Genomic DNA, 19,764 nt, shown 5'->3' on the forward strand with positions numbered 1-19,764 from the left:
CTGTGTTAAAACTGCAGAGAAGTCGTCAGAAGTCCAATATTATTCACTGTTCAGTTCAATTTAATTTATGTGATATCCCACATAATTCCACAGGTCTGGAAATAGATATACTTCATTTATTCCAAAAGTTGAGAAAAGTCCTGTCATAAAGCAGCCAAAACACACACAAAAACCAAAAACATTCAGTAATGTAGACTAGCTCACTAAAACAAAGATGAATAAGGATAATGTGAATAAAAAATAAAAAAGACAAAAAACGTATCATCATTGTAACCAGATGTCAGTCAGACTGCTTTTGTAAAAAAAACATTTCTTTGATACATCTGTTTCTGGTCATTGTGTGTTATTTATGGTTGTCTTCCATTTTGTTTGACATATTGCATTTCTTTGTGGTTATTTTGTGTCTCTGTTTGTTTACCATCACTTAATGTTTGTTTTTTGAGGGGATTTTTCGCATCTCTTTGCTATTGTTATTCAGTATTAGTTTTTGATCATTTTGCATCTATTTGTGTCTGTTTTATGTTCTTTATGTTCTTTTCCAATGTAATTATTGTTTCCATCTTTGCAGTGACTTTTAGTCTCCACTTGGTTATTTTTAGCATCTCTTTATGGCCATTTCGTGTCCTGTTGTTTTCCATGTAGTTGTAATTTGCAGGTCTTTGTGGTCCTCTGAGGTCTGTGATGATGTCATATTTGCATCTCTTGGTTCTGCATCTGTCTCCATCTCACCCTATCCCAATTCCCAGCATCTTCTTCTGCATGCGCTCTTCATTACACCCATGAACCTCCTCTGAGGTCTTCCTCTTTTTCTCCTGTATTACAGCTCCACATTCAACATCATTTATCTAGTACAGTTACCATCTTTCCTCTGCACATGTCCAAACCATCTCAACCTGACCTCTCTAAGTATTTTTGCTTGTTTGTTTGTTTTTTGTCTCTTTACATTTATTTTATATCTCTTTGTGGTGATTTTGCCTTTCTCTGTTCATCATTTAGCGGTTTTGCATCTATTTGATGTCTTTTTACCCCCTTGGTTCCCTTTTTATTGAACCTTTTCCCAGGTTTTGCCTTTGCGCGCCACTGTGGGCGGCACACATCCTGACAGGCTCAGCTCAGGGCGCCGAAACCCTTTATCCCTCGTGGTGCATTCTGGGACTTTATGTAAAGCCAACATGGCAGCCTCCTGTGCCAGAACCCTCGGTAAGGTCGGCTTGTCTTTTCTGGAGTCTCCAGCAGTCCGTCGGTCCAGCGCCTTCTCCTACCTGCTGCGGAATGTGGGCGCGCACGGATCCAGGAGGGCGTACGGTACCGGCGGAGCGGAGTTCCGGTCCAAACTGCTCTCCGGTGTGCGCCAAGGGGGAGGCAGGGTGCTGGGCTGCGCCTTCCTGCTGGGTGGAGGTTTGGGTTTATATCAGACTGTGAAGCTGTCCGTCCAGCAGCACCTGGCCGAGGAGGAGAGGAAGGTCAGTGAGGTAAGCGGGTGTCCTGCCTGCAGTAAACTCACCTGCCTGAGGTGTGTGCAGCCCGGGTCACCTGTCAGAGCCCAGCTGCTGCGGACACCGGCCACTTCTTCTGAATACCACCTTTTATTGCGTTTCTACTGGAGTAGAAACGCAATAAAAGCTTTCAAAATGCGCTGTTGTTTAGTTTTAGAATTAAGTTTACAGATTTGTCTGTGACGTTTTACTTTTACTGGATCTGCTCTTTATGAACTACAGGCGGTCTGCTTTACGGTGTGTTAGTGGCTGGGGAAATGCTGTGCATCACTGCTGTCTGTGTGTCTGCAAACGTTTCCAAACTCTGGGCCTGGATCCCCCTTATCTGTGCATGCACAACTGTGACAGCCATCAGCAATAAACCTTTGCGGTCACTGTGCTTCTCAAACGTTTGCTCTTGAAGCCTTGATGTGTTCTTGCACATGGTTTGACTGTTGTCATTTATTTATTTCCCCCCCCAATTTCTATATCTGTACATTTTATATTTTGGAATACTGTTCATATGTATATAGTGCTGCAGAATTATGCACCTCACCCTCCTTTCTTTTCCCACACATCTGCACTGAGTAGGAGATGCTCTGTATCTCATTGTACATGTGCATAGTGACAATAAAGGCATTCTATTCTATTCACCCACCTGCAATGTGTTGCAGGTTTAATTCAGCATTTATAAGTAGTATTATCTCATTATCAAGCACCACTAGTTTTGCATAATTCATAGTTCATAATAATCCTTATCTCATACTGGTCTCTCATGCTCCCCTTCAGTAGCTATTTTCAGGTACTGCCTCTTTAAACACCTCCTGCCCCACACCCCTTATTAAAAGCCCACTTTCTTCTGATTGGGCAGCTTCTGTTAGCCTGTTGTGGAGCAGTATTAGTTCTTTCGGATTCATAGACAGTATGAAAGATGGACAGAAAAATAAGCTTGCATTCTTTTTAGCAGCCCTTTGCCAAGCTGGGGGTGGTAGCTCTTAAGTGTCCACATACTTTAGCCTCATAGCGCGCTCCTTTCCTCTGCTGCCTCCTTCCAGGCTCCAGGAGGCGGTCTGAAGCTGACCCTGTACCAGTACAAGACCTGCCCGTTTTGCAGCAAGGTGCGAGCCTTTCTGGACTACCACGGGCTGCCGTATGAGATCGTGGAGGTGAACCCGGTGATGAGGAAGGAGATTAAGTGGTCTACCTACAGAAAGGTGCCCATCCTGATGGTGGATGGGGAGGTGGTAAGACATTTGATGTCATCTTAAATCTTTGAGATTGGGGGCAAAAACTGTTGAGAGAACAAAGATAAGACTTGTTATGTTTTTGTCACTTAAAGCTCTAAAATATTAGGAAATGCTCTGCACAGAGTATTACACCTTTATACCTCCATCAGCATGGAGGATTTGGGTTTCAGGCGCATCTTTTCTGATTGTCTAAGGAGCTGATCGTCATGATGACCTGGATGACTGAGAACCTTCACAGACATCTTTTGTGCTCATTTTTGTGTTTTCATTTGCTTTGGAGTAGCTTTGCATGAATGACAGTTTAATCTAATCATTTTTTTAATCTCACATCTGTGCCTAAAAGTTCAGACAGATTTTAATTTCTGGCATGCCTTCATAATGCTCACTAACCACAATTTATATATTTTATATTATTTTAAGGATATTGTCTTAAAATCCCAACACTAAGAGCAGTCTGAGGACTGAGCTTCTGGCTCACAGGAGTTACTTATTCTCCGAATTTGTATGACAGAAAATAAAGAAAAGCATGTCCACAAAAAAAAAGAAAACTTTGTCCAGTCTCTAATTAAGTACCTGAAAAATGTGCCGGTTTTTCCTGTGAAACCCTTCAAACCATCATGTCCCACTCTTTCCTTTTTTAAATCTGCAGCAACTGAATGACTCGTCTGTCATCATCAGCTCGCTCAAGACCTATTTAGTCAACAAGTAAGTTGTGACTTCCTTCACTTGTTATTTCATGAGGAATTTTGTTTATATTTTCTGTTAATCACTTTAAATAAAAATAATTTGATAGTGTAAAATAATCTATAAAATCACAGGTGTGAAACTCCCACCCTGATCAGAGCATTAATCCTGAAATGCAGAAAAAACAATTTTAAAAATCTTGTTAATAAAAAGTGTTATTATAATGTTACTGTTGTACTTGATGTATGTGACAAAATTAAAGTTTATTTCTATATTTTACTGAGAAAATATTAGAATTTAGAAAATATGCTGATTGTTATTCGACTGGTTAAATCCTTGTTCTCGTGTTCTGAGGGCAGGGTTTCTTATTTTGGTTTCCAAAGAAATACCAATGTAATAAATTTAAATAAGCCTCACAGTTTGGATGCCTGGGTTAATATTTTAAGAAAGACATTTGTAAAATTTCTGGGGGGGGGGGGTTAAGTGACCCACCGCAGCAAGTGTGCTGTTATTTAATACTAGTTGTAAAAACATCATTTAATGGTTTAACCTTACTTCCTTTGGTATGGAATACACTTGGATGTGATTTATAACCAGCTCAGTGTTTTTGTCTTGAAATGGCATCAGTAAGCCAGTGTGGCCACAAGAGGAACTGCAGTTCCTCTTGTGGCCACATGAGGCTGGATCCAAAAGTGAGCACGTCACTGTAGATGCCCCGTGTTAAATGTTCAAGCAGTACACTAGAAATATATTGCGGCCTGTCAAAAAATTGAGTGGATAGTTTCGCTCTTCATAACAGTTCTTAGTGGGGCTCATCCACCTGGATAATTGAGTTGGAGGCATCACTTTGTTGATTGACAGTCGTTCTCACAGAAGTTGCATGAGCTGATCTTATTTGGACTCCATTCTTAAAGATAAAATATCTAAATTTATGCCCTCTTTTAAAAAAAAATAAAAATCCTTACCTTGGGGTTTTTTTGCAGGAAGAAGAGCATGTCTGACATCCTTCGCTGCTACCCAGAGATGAAGTCGGTGAATGACAGGGGGAAGGAGGTGATCGAGTACAACAACAAGTACTGGCTGATGCTGAGCCAGGGCGAGACTGTCGCAGTTTACCCACAGAAGGAAATGCAGAAGTAAGCCAAGCCCTGTTTCTCACACACAATTATTAGTGGACTCTTATTTTGAAAGGTGGCATGTGGGTGTAACCCAGTGGCTGTGGAGCATTACTGCTCTCAGGCTTGTGATTGGTCAGCTGATATGAAGCCTCTACTTTTAGCAATGGGAGATTTCTGTTTTCATCGTTCTGATGAAGATCTGTGTGGTGAGCATCTGTTGGAAGGAAAAATCTTAAATCTGCATGAAAATGTGGTGGTGGTGGAGTTTTCTGCAAACTAAAGTCATGTGGTCCGCATCAAACCGTGACTCCATCTTTTCTGAGGATCGTAAATGTTTTTTGCTCTGATTTCAGAGAGGAGATGAAGTGGCGTCAGTGGGCTGATGACTGGCTCGTACACCTCATATCTCCCAACGTGTACCGAACCACCAACGAGGCCCTGGCCTCCTTCGACTATATCGTACGCGAGGGCAAGTTTGGTACTTTTGAAGGCTTCTTCGCCAAATATGTTGGCGCTGCGGCCATGTTTGTCATCTCCAAAAGGCTGAAAAGTCGGTATGTGGTGTTAGATAACAGGCTATCGTGTTTCTGGTAATTTTTTGGGGACGTGAGGTATTAATTTTCACTCCTTTGACCCAACAGACACAATCTGCAGGACGACGTCAGGGAGGATCTCTACAAGGCTGTCAACGACTGGGTGGCAGCTATCGGCAAGAATAGGAAGTTCATGGGTGGAGATCAGCCCAACCTGGCAGACCTGGTGAGGAAACTCTTGAGAGGTCCAGCTTAGCCTTGGTCCAGGGTCCAGCTTAGGCTTGTTACTAATTTAATGTACATAAATTAGCCTGATTAAAGCTTCACCACAGACTGATAGAGATAGAAAGAGGTAGTTTTCAGGTCTGAAAAGTGAAGCCAGTGTTGAAGCACCTTAAACCTGTTTTGTTGTAATGGTCAGCAGGTGCTTGAATAAATTCATCTTGTTCTGTAGATGTTTTAGAAAACATGCACTGATGGCCTCAAATACAAATTTTAGGTCTAGATTAATAATATTTTGTCCATGTGCCTGTTCATTGTGTATCTCCAGCTGTTGATTTGCTCCACCTCACTTACACTCGGCAGGTGTGATGCTGACAAGTTGAATAAGTGCTGTGACAAGTTTAATGTTGTGTGGATGAGCTGTTCTCATCTTATTTTGGGAAAAAGTTGGTTTCCGTTATCAGCGTTTCCCCTGCAGTGACTACTGTCTGCTCCACACTGCATGTTGGGGGCGGGGCCTACATACATGCTGATACATGTTGGTTTGATTGACATTGTGAGGACATTCAATCCCATTATTGCCCTCTCAAGCCTCTGACCACTCAGTTAACCCTTACCATAACTTTAAAACTAAGTCTTAACCACCAGGAGCGAGAGTTAGCCACAGTGTGTGATGTGTGTGCAGACCATCTGTAAAGGACAGCTCCAAAAATAACTGGCTTACACTCCCCTAGATGGAGGCGCTGCATTGGTGCCCAGTTTGTTCTACATGTACAAAACTGTGTACGCTTTCCTTTAAACATCTGTAGTTCAAAAGGATCATTTTCTTGCTGGTGTTCACATCAATGTGAGTGCCATCAAGAAAGTTACTCTTTGTATTTGTGCTTATTTTAAAGCATAATGTTTACTGTTACTGTAAAAGTAACACTAAGGTAATAAAAATTTTACATTTTTAATTACACAATTTTAGTATGTTTATTTTAGTTACTTTATGCAACAAAACCAGGCAGATAGCACTGGATAGAACACTTTACTGTGTGACTGACAGCCATTAGCCAACGAGCATGTAGATCCACCTCACAATTCTAACATCCAATTTAAAAACACGACAAAATGGCTTCACTATGTCCATCCTTAGTATACAGTGCATTATATCCACTCCTTTATGACATCACAGAGATCCAAGAGCAGAAAACCCCCCCTGAAATACAGCGTTTCAACCAGTCTGACCAGTCCCTGAGCTTTTGGCTCACAGGGGTTACTTAATTATTTGAAACTCTGGACATGTTTCATACAAGCATCCACAATTTTAACAGTGAGTAAACTTTAGGAAAGAAGTTATTTTTAATCTTCAGGCTTTGCACCTATGCTCTTCTCTTACAGTCAGTGTTTGGAGTCCTGAGAGTGATGGAGGGCCTGCAGGCGTTTGATGACATGATGGCGAACACCAAAGTGAAATATTGGTACAGACGCATGGAGAGAGCCACACTCAACCACGAGGGTCTTAACGCTGAGCCTTATAAACACTGAACAGTAAAAGCTCCTGAAGTACAGCGACCAGAAACGAGAAGACGACCACCGCCAGGTTGTAGCGGTCACTCAACTTCCTGTACCTAAACCTGTTAATTCTTGTGAGTGGGTTTTTAATGAACTCCATCATTAACAGAGCTGCTTTTGTGGATCAAATCTGCTCTTGCTTAAAGGTCTGTCATTTTTACTGGCCTCTAGTGGTGAAATAGACAAACTGCAACAACAATATCATTGAAACACTTGATCTTTTTTTGTAATCTTTAAGGAACAGAAAAGTCACATCTGTAGAGTACGGTTAAAGGAGAAATCTGCAGATATACATGCAGCTAGTCTTCTAATTTCATCCACATATGTTTGAATTACTTTAGGTTTTCTCCGTTCTCATTCATCAGGCAGTCTACAGTGGCTATGCACAAAATTAAACTGATTTCCAGGTCGAGACTGGTGTCTGAAGGAAAGAAGACATGATTGTTCCTTACGCTGGTTTGTCCTTTTGAACACAGGAATTTGGAAACTACTTGTATAAATTATTTCTTGAAACACTGTTTATTTCTGTGCTAGAGTTTTCCTCTTACTTATCTCACATGGGAAAATCTTGGAAATCCAAATCGTCTGTGCTCAGGACTGCAGAGTCTGAGGCTCGTTTCTCTCGACCCTCTGCAGCTTTGTGTGGAAAAACAGTTCATGTTCTCTGTATTTATTTCAGATGATTGTTCCTCTGATGCAGTGTCAGTCAAGCCATGACGAATCGATATGTTCTGCGACTGTTTGGGTAAAAAAAAAATGTAATCATCGAGCTGGCACCGAATGTGTTTAATATGCAATATTTCAGCTGCAGCTGAACTGTAATAAAAATGACTCAGTGTGCATAGATGTAAAAAAGGTCAAATAAAAAAGGTAAACATGAAGGTTGTCTCTTTTTCTTTTTAAACCACATGTTGGTGCAGTTAATGTGTTACAGTTTTATAACAATGTGTGTTTCTGATCTAAAAACCCGCAGGACAAGGGCCGGTGTCCTGCAGGTTTTAGATCTCGCTCTGGGTCAACACACCTGAATCAAATGATTAGTTCATTACCAGGCCTCTGGAGAACTTCAAGACATGTTGAGGAGATAATTTAGCCATTTAAACCAGCTGTGTTGGATCAAGGACGCATCTAAAACCTGCAGGACACCAGCCATTGAGGCCTGGAGTTCCCCATCCCTGGTTTAAAGGGTAAATTAGGTTAGGGTTTAATGGGTTAAGCCACATGCTTGAATACCAGTTTTTACTGAATTACACTTCAGTCTCACTTTATCTACTTTAAGCATTTAAAATCTAAAGAAAAATTATTTTAGGACATTTTAATACAAATTAACACCTTATTTGTAGCATAATGAATTAGGTTCCTTTTAGGACTATGTCCCCCTATGAAGGCCTTCCTGGAAACCCTAAACCTTAAACTATTCCTCTGTGTCAGCACCTTCACTTTCTGTCTTCTGGCGTTCCTTTAGGGCTCGCCATATTGGCTTCCATCTCAACCCATCCTAGCATCCTCTTCTGTCACGTCAACCGTCTGCATGTCCTTCGCTAAATCTATGAATCATCTCTCTAGAAGGACTCAACATGTTTCTTGCTGTGTCTTCCTCTGTCCAGTATATCTACCATCGTTCCTCTGCACACATCCAAACTGCCCGGCCTCCGAAATACTTATTTCCTGATCCTGGTCACTCCCAGTGAAAATCTCAGGATTTTCACTGTGGAAAAGAGCCGTGCCACCATCTCCAAACTACACATCACAGCAGGTCTTGGATCTTTGTGAAGACAAACATGTCGAGCCCCCCACATGCAAAGTGGGGCAGGGAGCAGTCACTGCAGATAAAACACTGCAAACAGAACAACCTTTAGCCAAAATATGATAAGAACAGTTCATCCAAATGACCTCAAACTTGGCAGTAAACATACCGGAACCCTGTGAAACACAGCTGCCATGTTTGAAGAGGTTCAGTTAAATGGAAGCTAAGATAAAAAGAACAGAGCTCTCAGAGATCAATAGTAAAATAACATCTCCAGTTTTGATATTGTGTGGAAAGATGTATGCTGCACATTCCTTCCACCCCGGGAAAAGAAATCATTAAAAGCCCCAAATTGCATTAATTCATCAGTGCATATAAACTTCTGACAGCTGTACATTGCAAATTTGCTCAAAATGTCATGTCAGACAGTTTAAAATACACAAAACCAAGCCCCAAATAATCTCATTTTAGAAGATTAAAGCAAAAAAAAAAAAAAAAAAAAAAAAAAAATTTGAGCAAAAGCAAGAAATCCAAAAGGGAAATTTTCCACTGAAGTGTTGATTGAGTTTATTTCATTTGTTTACACATTTTCGACAACTCCTGTAGACTGCACCAATTCTGGTACACATACATTTGTTTATTCTTCATTACATTCAGAAAACAATCACTTTGAGTTTCACTTTACAAAACAGTCTGCGATCATTTCTGCATCGAACCTTTGGTTTCTGTCATTGACAATGATTTAAAACAACACTTCAAACCATGAATTTTTGCTCCACACAGTGAGGAAATAAATAAAAAGTCCAAATTGTTTGACACAATTTGATTTGAACAGAAAATATTAAGGCTGAATAAACCGATTTCTACCTGCTCTGCTAAAACGTTGTGAGTAAGCAGCTTCTCTCTCCTCAGGATGATCAAACTAATAGTGTTGAGAGCTGTAAACAAAACGACGACACCGGAAACGTCACTGATTCGTCATTGCACGTCCTCATTTTCCCCATGTTTCACTCCACTCAGAAACCAAAGCAGGCACATCTGCCCGCCTGAGCAGATGTTCAGGTGACCGTGTTTACGTGGACATGAGCTTCGACTCAAAATCTTTTGACATCAACTTGAATCTGCTTCTTCAGGTCAGATGTTAATAGATCAGCCTTTAAAGGTAATTTTTGTAATTTGCCCTCTGCAGAATCTAAACCCCTCACCACCAGGGGGCAGCATTTTACCAGCAGCGTTGCTGAAGTGTTAACAGATGTGTGCTGCTTCTCTTTTATCATTTCCTCTACAAGCTTTGCCTTTTGTCAGGCTGTGTTTTTACCTGGTTAAATAAAGGTTAAACTTACTCACTGCACCATCTGGTGGTATAAAATTGATATTGCACAGAATTAGAGCCCAGCCTGAGTTTAACTTCAGCAGATCTCTCTTCATCTCTAAAATAAAGTATGATAAAGTCAAAGCAGTTCTGCTGATAGCTTCAATTTTGGAAGGTTTTAAAGCATTTTAAAAAACAGAGGGATTTTCAAGAAGAACCTTTAAAAGCATCAATCATTTGATTTTTACTTCATCTACAAATAATTTTGTTTCACTTTTTGATTTCAGTAGTTTTTAATCCAGTTTTTATTAATTGCTCTCACCACATTTTGTTCCAGTATGTCAGAGATCTGAATGACCAAATGTTGCCAGCTGCCTAAACAGACTATACGTGAGTAAGGCGATAGATGCATGAGCAGCAATGGTGGAAATGCACCGAAGTATCGACAAATTAGACGACATTCGCCGGTGTCTGTGCAGCTGAAACACTTTAAAACTGGTCAGTTATTTTTGCAATAGAGATTTTGTTGTTTTTGTGCCACAAAAAGGAGAAAAACAAGAAGGTAAACTATTAAAATATTATCTGAATCAGCAAAATAATTTAATGTGAAAGGCTGTGAAAATGTCTCTCTTTAGGAGGAATGACTCGACACACCTGGGAATTTAAAAAAAACCTTAAGCTCAAGAATTTCAGCAGAAAAGCAGTCAATGAAGTTAAGGTTAAAAGTACCCCACAGGTCTCAGTCAGTACCAGGATCACATCTGCTTCAGGTCAGCAGAAGCAGATGTGACCTCAAAAATGTGACCTCACAAACGCAGAGGACTCGTGAGGCTTCCAGTGTGTGTCGTCAGTGTGCTCATTTAGATAAAAACTAAAACCACAGGACAACTTTTTCCCCCCTTTCCACTCACAGATGCTCTCAATCCATTTCTGCCTAATTCAATCCTACAATGGCGTCGTCACCCAGCGCGGCTCCTCATCGGTCAAGACCTCCAGAATCCGGAGCCCAGCTGGCCTCTGGGCGGACTGATCTGGCGTCTCTGCAGCGATGTCTGAGATAAAACACAAAAACAATCATTTAAATAAAAGTATAATGCTGCACTGGTACACCCATGTGTAATAACAGACAGCGTCTCATCACTAAGCCCCTTAAAATGTTGAGCTGATGTTTAAACTCAGCTCAGTGAGAAAACAACTTAATTCCAAAGTTTTAATCCAGCTCAGCGTCATGCAGTTCAGTTCAAATATTACAGAATTTCTCAAACCTTTGAGCCATTTTTGCTCCGTCTGTTTTCAAAGTCAGAGTCTCTAAAATGAGACTTGTAGCTGAAGTCAAACCTTTTCTAACACATCACTTATAAGTGCTCAAGTAGATTAGGCCACAAGTCTGTAAACACTCCTCATAATCCAGACTAGATCTACTTTACACCCGTTTCTATAAATATTACACCATTTTTAATTGTTCACTTTTGTTTTACAATCATTATTTACCCCCTAACAGTTTTACTGTTTGCCATGCAGCACTTTGAATTGTAAATCAACTTCTTTTTGGCCTTTATTTAATTTTATTTCTGAATAATTCAGCAGTTTGAATTATAGGAGGTGCAAGAAGGAGAAAAACCAAGCATGGAATTATAGAGTTTTATCAGGGAAGGAAATATTTCTCTCTGAGTTTACAGCAGATCGATATTAAAGCCGTTAATCTGCAGGTTTAGTTTCAGACGCTTCCCTTCCACATTTACCAAACAGCTTATTAAACTCTTACTGGCTTTTTTTTTTTTAATAGATTACAGTAATGAGCCCTGCTGTTGTTGAAGCAATTTCTAACCATCGTGTGGTTTGTTCGCTCAGTCGCAGCTTCACGGCTGCAGACCTGTGATGACCGAAGGGCTCAGCATGGTTCTCGCTGGCAGTGCCTTGGAAAACCGCAGGGAGCCTCGGACAGCCTGTCTACCTGCAGAGAGCGTCTGTTGATGGAGGCGGTGTCTAAAGTATGAGACAACTGGTCTCACGGGGTGAGCAGGCGACCATATGCCAGAGTGGCCAGGGTGCGAATCTGACCCGAGGAACTTTACTGAGCTTTTTCCCTTCACTCTCCACCATCTAATATCGGCAAAAAAACATTTAGAGCTGAAGTGAAGCAGACCATAAAAACGTCGTCTCCACTGCAGATACCGTCTGTAGTTTTCAAGCTGGATGTTTATTTGATGCTTTTCCATGTTTTCCTGCCGCTCCCTTCCCTGTTGCGTTTCCCAGAGGACTGCACGGGAACGTGTTTGTGTACACTGAAAAGCCCTCTCTTTAAATAACTACAAACTGACACCTGCTCATCATCTTCTTTCGGATCATCTGCCTTCATCTCACAGTATCCCACCATCCTGCTGTCACACCAGCCCTCTGCATGTCACAATACACCCATGAACCGCCGCTGTAGTCTTCCCCTCATTCTCATGCCTGGCAGCTCCATATTAAACCTCCTTTGTCAAGTATGTCCACTTTCCCTCCTCTCAGATGCAATCGTGGTACCATAGAACTAGCAGGAGTCACTTTTCATCAGTGTTATCAATCTTTTTATTTGGAAGAGCAGAGACTGCTTGGGATTTGCCCACGTACTCATAAATTCCTTTTACAGTCTGCACATGTCTGTTTTAAGGATGCACTGAGCTAACATCCAAACTTCACAGCATGTCGGGGGGGGGGGGGGGGGGGGGGGGGGGGGGGGGTGTCACATACCTCCAGGAACTGTTTGAGTCTGATGACCGAGCCCATCTGTCCACTGCTGGTCACCGCTTCAATCCTGCACAGAAACACTTCTAGGTTAAACCTCTCACATGACTGCTGCAGGTAAAATGTTTACTGTTAAAACATGCTTTCTACCTGGGGAAGTATTCCTCTTTCAGTAGCAGGATGAGCTTCCAGAACTGGCTCCGATACTGGTTCATCAGAGCATTCCCACAAACCTGAAGGAAACAACGCTCAGGCGTTACATCCACAGCTGCTTTCAGCGACAAACAAACTGAAGTTTAGAATTAGGCTTAAAGAGTTTCAGGGACTGTGGTCATTTCACCTGACACTTTTTCATGGTTCATGTCAGCTGACTACTTTGCCTCAAATTCATGGGCTGGTAATGCAAGCCACTGATTGTTTGAAGCAACAAACACACCTGATAATGTGCAGGATGTGTCCAGACTCACCTCTAGAAAGTCAAACAGCAGAGTCGCTGTGACGTCTGCCAGAGGCTCCATGTTGAGCATCTGAGCCAACCAACGCCAGCCGTGGTTCAGACCATGAGGAACGGGCTGAAACAAAAAAAATAAATACATTTTTGAAAAAGTGAGGGACTTTTAGACATTATAGGCAACTTTAGGTTTAGCCTTGGACAATTCATTGCCATGGTAACTAAGATGCTCCAGAGTAAGTTACGCCCAATGATTGAGACCAATCAATTCTCCAGAAAACCTCCTTGATGCACAGAAATAAGCCAATATCTTCTCTTGCCCCAGTTAGTTTTTGTTTGTTTGTTTTTTTTAAAACTGCGTCTTCAGTCTTTCTCGTTTCCTAATAAGAATCAGGGAGAAATATCCGCCTCCTCGGTCTGAAGTTTTGCTTGTTTGACATTATAAAAAGCAGGAAGTGGGACAGTTTTTACCCCTTGTTTGGAGCTGTAGGGCCACTTCAGCTGGATGATGGCAGCGTAGAGGCGAATCATCCCGGACATCCTCTTCAAGAAACTGTCCTGACCTTCGACCCCAGAGTCATCTACACGGTAACCAAGAATCCTCTGGTATTCATCCACGGGCGTGCCCTCCTTCATCGGAGGGTAGTGAGGGATTGCGTAGGGGCATTTCTTGTGCAGGTGGGCGAGGATGAGCTCTCCCACCTGAGGGTGCAGCTCCCAGACTCCAGAAGCCACCACGGCGATGGGGAAGGCTGCTTCATGGTGAGACGCCACTTCCTCCTCTCCTTGTTTCTACACAACCAAAATATAAATAAATAAAAGATATTAAAAAAATAACAATAATAATTGGGGGGAAAAAATATATATATATCACAGCTTCTCCTTGCTTATACAAACACACAAATACAAAATATATTAAATTAACAAAGCATTACTTCAGAAAAAAACAACAACCAAAAAACAGACTTCTGTGTCGAATCAGTCGTTTTGTGCGCACACTCACCACAAACTTCTCAGCCAGTTTGTAGCTGGCGAACTCGAGACCCTGCGGATGTTGTGAGGTGGACACCGATTTCCCCCCAGACACGACCGGCCGTCCCGACAGAAGCTTGTCGATCTTGTCGAAGATTTCTCGGAGCTGCGATCCCGAGTTGCTGGCGATCTGACTGACAGGGATGGTGGCAGCTTTCTGGAGCTCCAGCTTCAGTTTCTTTGTCTGGGAGAAATTAAACCACTCGAGTCATAAACAGACAGTGAAGATGTTTCGTGTGACCATAGCTTGTGTCTGAGCGGCTTTTGCATAAATGTTTTAATGAAAGAATTAAATGTAAAAGTTTTCAAACAGAGATTATTTCACACCATCAGCTCCTATAATTAAGTTATAAAGGCTCGAAAATGAAGGCCAAAAAAATAAATAAAAAAAATTATAATAATAATAATAATAATAATAATAATAATAATAATAATAATAATGATATTTAAAAATTTAAAAAAATGACTCAACTTATATTAAAAAAATAACTACAAATTACAGAGCTATACTATTAAATCCTCTGAATGCAATACAAAAAGGGCATCAATTTATGAAATGTGAAAACTGATATTTTTTCAGTAATTTTATTACATGTTCTATTTTTTACTTTTCAGTTTTAGTATCTTTTTTTTTTTTTTTTTTTTTATTCCCATGTAAATTTTGCTATTTATTAATTAATTTTATTTATTTTTCCTTCCCTTTTAATTTTTCCTCTGTGCTTTCATTTATTTTTATTTTATTTATTATTTGATAAATATTTTTATTTTATTTATTGTATTTTATTTGTTTATTCAAGGACAAACAGCTGTATAGACTTTGAACAATAGAGTGCCCTGTCCAAGGAGAGCCATAACAGGAGGCAAATAACAAAGAAAGAAATCAATTTCATGAATTCATTATACAAATATTTGCGTGAACTAATTTAATTGCAATAGTATATTTTTTTTACTTTATCTTTTGTATTCATTTTGGCAGTTTTGGTCCTTGCGTAATTGGTGAGCCTATAACTCAGAAGACACTCAGTGTCAAAGCTAAATGGGGATTTTTAATGACCAAATGCTGTTTTTAATACGTTTCAGCTGAGTGGGTCAGGTGGGAACACCTCATATCAAACAAGGAAACATGCTTGTAGAATGATGGAAAGAGGCCAGTCACCGAGTTATTAAAAGAGGACTAAATTTCCTTTTGATGTCCCTGAGAATTTAGTGACCTGCAGTGTTAAAACATATTTCTCATTTGCACCAGTAATGATACAAGAACCAGGACTGAGATCTTTAAGGTCATCACTTAAATAATTCCTAGTTCAAAGTCCAGATCCTAAAGTAAAAGCCTGCACAGACAAACAGTCATTCTGTGGTTAAGACACAGAAACCACCAACCAAGTCCATTTCATTGGACCATTGGATTAATTCTTTAAGTAGTGAATCCATTAATCTATTAAATTAAAATATTGCTGGAATGGTCTTTGTTGGGACCTTTGTAGGTTAAAACCTTTAAGAATGTCACAGTCCTTCCTCCGTTATCTCAAAGTCTTTCATCTGGATGTGAACAAACCCACCTGTCCATCTTTTGCAGAGTTGAGCTGTTCGAAGGACTGAGCGCACCGAGTAGCCACCTCCTGCAGATCCTTGTACCACTTCAGCGTGACGTCTTCAGCGCTGTTCTGCAGCCCTGCAGGAAGAGGTTCAGTATGAAATGGTGAAATAAATTAAATAAATTAGTCAAAATCCATACTTTGGTCTATAATTATTCTCCAAATTATTTTATGCAAACAGGATGTTTTGTTTTGTGCACAAGCTGCTGACAACTCCTCCAGCTGTACAGATGCATGACGCAGCTAAGCCTTCTCCTTCATCACCTTTCCTCTGTGCCTTCTCTTTGGCCAGCTGTGCCGCCTTCTTTTCCCCCTCCTGCTTCGCCAGCAACTCCGCCTGCTTCCTGCGCTCCTCCTCCTGCTCTTGCTCCTTCTTCTTCTTCTCTCGAACCTTGGCCGCTTCCTCCTGCATCAGCCGAATAAGCGCTCTCATCTCGTGCAGGGCTCGCTCTGCCACAGTCATGTCCTCCAAGCTGGGGAAGTCGCCCTGAAATAGGCAGAACACACGTATTTCATGAGTACAAGCAGAAATTAGGAGGAGCATAAACCTTAAAAATCTCGATGTAAACCGACCTCTGCAGTCTTTCGCACCACCTCCGACACCTGGGAGCACAGCTGGTTCCCTCGGGTGCTGTAGGAGCTGAGGCTGGCTGGTGGGAGGTCCGTCTTGGTCTGGGTGGAGGGCTCGAGCAGCTGGTTGAGCTGCAGGATCTCCTCCTGGATGCTGTTGAGGCTACGCAGTCGCTCCCTGCCCTCCGCCTGCCTTTGCCTCTCGAGTTCTGCCTCGCGAAGACGCTGCTGCTCCGCCTCCCTCAGCCGTAGGTTGACGAGCTGACGGACAAACAAAAAGCATGAGCAGGAACGAGAAAACTTTTTCTACCCCACTAAGCCCAAGAAATTCCCCTGTATGTGCAGGAGATCATTACTACAGCAGACTACCAAAAATAAACAGCATCTACTTCTCCTGCTGCAGAGCTCTGCACATCCAGCACCTCACAATCGGTTTCAAACTTTGAGACAGAACATGCAAAATTTTTGCAAGTTCAACAAGCAAAATTAAAGACTTCCGTAAACAACTTGACAAACATGGGTTTAAGCTTCACGTTTCCTGAACTTTCCACTTACCGTTATTCTGCGCCGCTGCTCCTCCTTCAACTTCTCTTGACGCCCGATGCTCTCCTTTGTTCTGCAGTACAGGAAGTGGAAAACCAGACCAGGTGTTTAATCACATGTGAAATTTCAGACATTTTTAAGCATTATAACCATTTCAAATGCTTCATGATTCCCCTTACTCTCTTTCCATCATGTCCCTCATACTCTGGTACTCCTGCCTCTGCTTCAGCTCCATGAGCTCCTCAAAGCGTTTCAGCTGCTCTGACTCGGCACTCGCCACCGCCACTACCTGGTTCTCCTGCATCTCCTGCCGCACCCTGAGGGCCAACTGAGTCGACAGATAGAAGACAGTCCAGTGAGACCCTTACCAAGTATATAGTACGCAGGGGTCAACATGCAAAATATATAACTGATCAGTAAGCCAACAGAGGTTAGTATGAAGACGTTTAGACCCATTTCCAGTAATGTGTAAGTGTCTAACATTACATGCTTTTCCATAAACTTTAACAAGAAAACCTGAACATATTCATATAATGTTTAGATTACATGTTAGTTTCTAAAAACAAAAGCTGAAAGCAAACAAATACAATAACACAAGCTGCTACTGACAAAAATCATAAGAGGAGTTAAAAAAACAAAACAAAAACCCAACAACAACAAAAAACATTTGAAGTTTGGTTTGGAAATAAAATTAAATTTAAAAAAAAAAAACATGATCACTGTTAACCTGTTTCTCAGTTAAAAAAAATTAAAATAAAAAACACACTCAATCTTGAACCTTAGCCTTTTCTCGATGCTCCTCCTGAACTTTGATGATACAGCCAGCCATCTCCATTGCTTTGGGAGACAGGAGGGAAATGGCAGGTAATGACGTAGGACTGGAAACTCCACTGACATCTGCCTCTGGACTTTCATCCTTCACCTTATCACTAAGAGTCTACAGAGCATCAACATGAGGAAAAAAAACCCATCAGGGTCAGATATTCAGTTAAATTGGAAAACTATTTAACAAAATGACACATAAGAGACATTAAGGACTTGCCTGTTCTCGCTCATTCTTTACAGACGCTGCTGCAGAAAATGCAGCTGTCCTGGCGCTGACATCGGGGACAGATCCGGAAGAAGAAATGGAGACTTCTGAGAGAACAGGGCTGGAGTCTCCGGATCTGGAGCCCAGGAAGGACAATGACTTCTGCAGGGGCGCTGAGCTGAGACGCTCCAATATGACACCAGCGATTGGGGACAAGCTTGGGGAGTCTTTACAACCTGCTAAAAGAGGCTACAAGAACACAACCGGGCTTCATTTAGAGATGGTTTATGCACAGAAACTGTATGCATCACTCATGTTGCCATATCCTTTCAGAAAGTAGGACTCCTTAAAGCCTGAAATGATTTAATCAAAACAAAAACACATCAAACACACTGGATTTTCCCTGTCTGTAAAAACATCAGGTAAAGCCTTACACATGTAAACACCTTCATGAGGAATCAGTGAGTTCATACCTCTGCTTTTATAAACATGGAGTTCAACAACAGAAATCTGTCTCAAATCACCCCTGACACTCGTCCCCCTGCCTCCCCTTTCTTGTGTGCTGTCCATTTCTTTGGATGGTTTAAGCTCCTCTACCTTCACTACCTCTGCTCCTTACATCCAAACTGTTGCACCCGTCTCCTTCTCAAGCACACACATTCCTTTTCCCTATACCGCCACCTACTCCCTCCTCACTACAGTCTCACAATGTCATCAGTGAACCTCACAGTGTACAGAGACTCTTGCCTGACCTCATCTGACAGCCTGCATGTCACCACCGCAAACAAGAAGAGCGGAATTATAGTTGACTATTGTCCACTGCCCTTGTGTCAAAATCTGGAAACTAAAATGGAATTCAGCCTCCCAAATTCGAAAAGCGCAATAAAAATAAACTTTGCTCTTTTAAAAAATAATAGAATAAAAACCTTTCAAAGAAAGTCCTACTGATGAAGTGGTTAGAAAAATTAGCAATAAGTAATAATTAAATACAGTTATACTGTTAGTGTTTGCAGCAGGGTTCAATAGCAATGATCAACTCTGCTGTGCACGTCCACACCTCGAGTTGCAGCCAATTTTAATCGCGGTCTTTGCGAGATATAGATAGATATATATATATATATATATATATATATATATATATATGTACATAAAAACCTATATAGGTGTATATATAGGCTTCACAGTTTATAAACGGAAGTCACATTAGTTATCTGTCAAATAAAAGTAGTAATAAAAGTAGTCATTTGAAGAAAATCCATAAACGGATATCTGAAGATTAAAAATAAAAAGTACGTAACTATACTACGTTATTTGCGTAAATGCCTCTCAACCTTTTGTTTTCAACCACTGTTTATTGATTAGCCTCTGAGCTGAAGTCTTACTGCCTGATCTAAATGATTAAATTGTCACTTTGAATAAAACTCACCCTTGTAGTGATTATTTTAAACAAGCGTAGCGTGCTAACTTTAACTAGCTACCGTTTAGCTAGCTCTAGTTGTTTTTTTAGCTACCTGGCGGCAACTCACCTCTCCCCTTTCCAACCAGAACGGGTCGAAGGAGATTTTCCCCTTTGGTGAATTTTTCAAGGCCTGCAAAGTTTCCCATCGTAGACTTTCAGAAGGCATCGCGAAACACAAAAAAACTACAACTGATTAGCAGTAATGCTAGCCAAGTTTGAATCCGACATACGGCGTTACATAAAATACAATCCGAAGAGAAACCACCAGACTTTATTAAGTTCCCATCTGGGACATTTATATATTTATTTCTTTGCCATCTGTATAATCACACATTACAAAATGATAGAGATAACTCTATTATGGACTATTTTAATATTTAACTATGATAATTTCTTTATTAGGTTCCCACAGTCCGTTTTGGTTAGAAAGATTCCTGAGTGACGTAACCCGAGGTTCACTTT

At 41.0% G+C, this 19,764-nt stretch overlaps 2 protein-coding genes across 4 annotated transcripts; one reads left to right on the forward strand and one right to left on the reverse strand.

Moving 5' to 3' along the window:
* Positions 1 to 1,114: 1,114 nt before the first annotated feature.
* Positions 1,115 to 7,717, forward strand: ptgesl (prostaglandin E synthase 2-like). Of its 2 annotated transcripts, none has more exons than XM_005451494.4 (7): positions 1,115 to 1,463; positions 2,531 to 2,719; positions 3,372 to 3,427; positions 4,390 to 4,542; positions 4,878 to 5,078; positions 5,166 to 5,283; positions 6,663 to 7,717. In XM_005451494.4, exons 1-7 carry the CDS (start codon positions 1,173 to 1,175, stop codon positions 6,807 to 6,809), a joined length of 1,155 nt encoding a protein of 384 aa, XP_005451551.1. In that variant the 5' UTR covers positions 1,115 to 1,172; the 3' UTR covers positions 6,810 to 7,717. The 2 variants fall into 2 exon arrangements, with proteins under 2 accessions (XP_005451551.1, XP_005451550.1); XM_005451493.4 differs by having other exon boundaries at positions 1,120 to 1,472.
* Positions 7,718 to 9,125: 1,408 nt separating this feature from the next.
* Positions 9,126 to 19,555, reverse strand: gle1 (GLE1 RNA export mediator). 2 transcript variants are annotated; one of them, XM_003444456.4, is made up of 14 exons: positions 19,370 to 19,555; positions 17,856 to 18,092; positions 17,592 to 17,750; positions 16,993 to 17,141; positions 16,826 to 16,886; positions 16,274 to 16,531; positions 15,965 to 16,187; positions 15,665 to 15,777; positions 14,077 to 14,289; positions 13,545 to 13,865; positions 13,090 to 13,194; positions 12,773 to 12,855; positions 12,629 to 12,692; positions 9,126 to 10,947 (listed from the first exon to the last, which is right to left on the reverse strand). In XM_003444456.4, exons 1-14 carry the CDS (start codon positions 19,466 to 19,468, stop codon positions 10,879 to 10,881), a joined length of 2,154 nt encoding a protein of 717 aa, XP_003444504.1. In that variant the 5' UTR covers positions 19,469 to 19,555; the 3' UTR covers positions 9,126 to 10,878. The 2 variants fall into 2 exon arrangements, with proteins under 2 accessions (XP_003444504.1, XP_019221142.1); XM_019365597.2 differs by lacking the exons at positions 9,126 to 10,947; positions 12,629 to 12,692 and having other exon boundaries at positions 12,769 to 12,855.
* Positions 19,556 to 19,764: the final 209 nt, after the last annotated feature.

This window comes from Oreochromis niloticus, linkage group LG12 (assembly GCF_001858045.2).
Source record: "Oreochromis niloticus isolate F11D_XX linkage group LG12, O_niloticus_UMD_NMBU, whole genome shotgun sequence".
Classification (NCBI taxonomy): Eukaryota; Metazoa; Chordata; class Actinopteri; order Cichliformes; family Cichlidae; genus Oreochromis; species Oreochromis niloticus.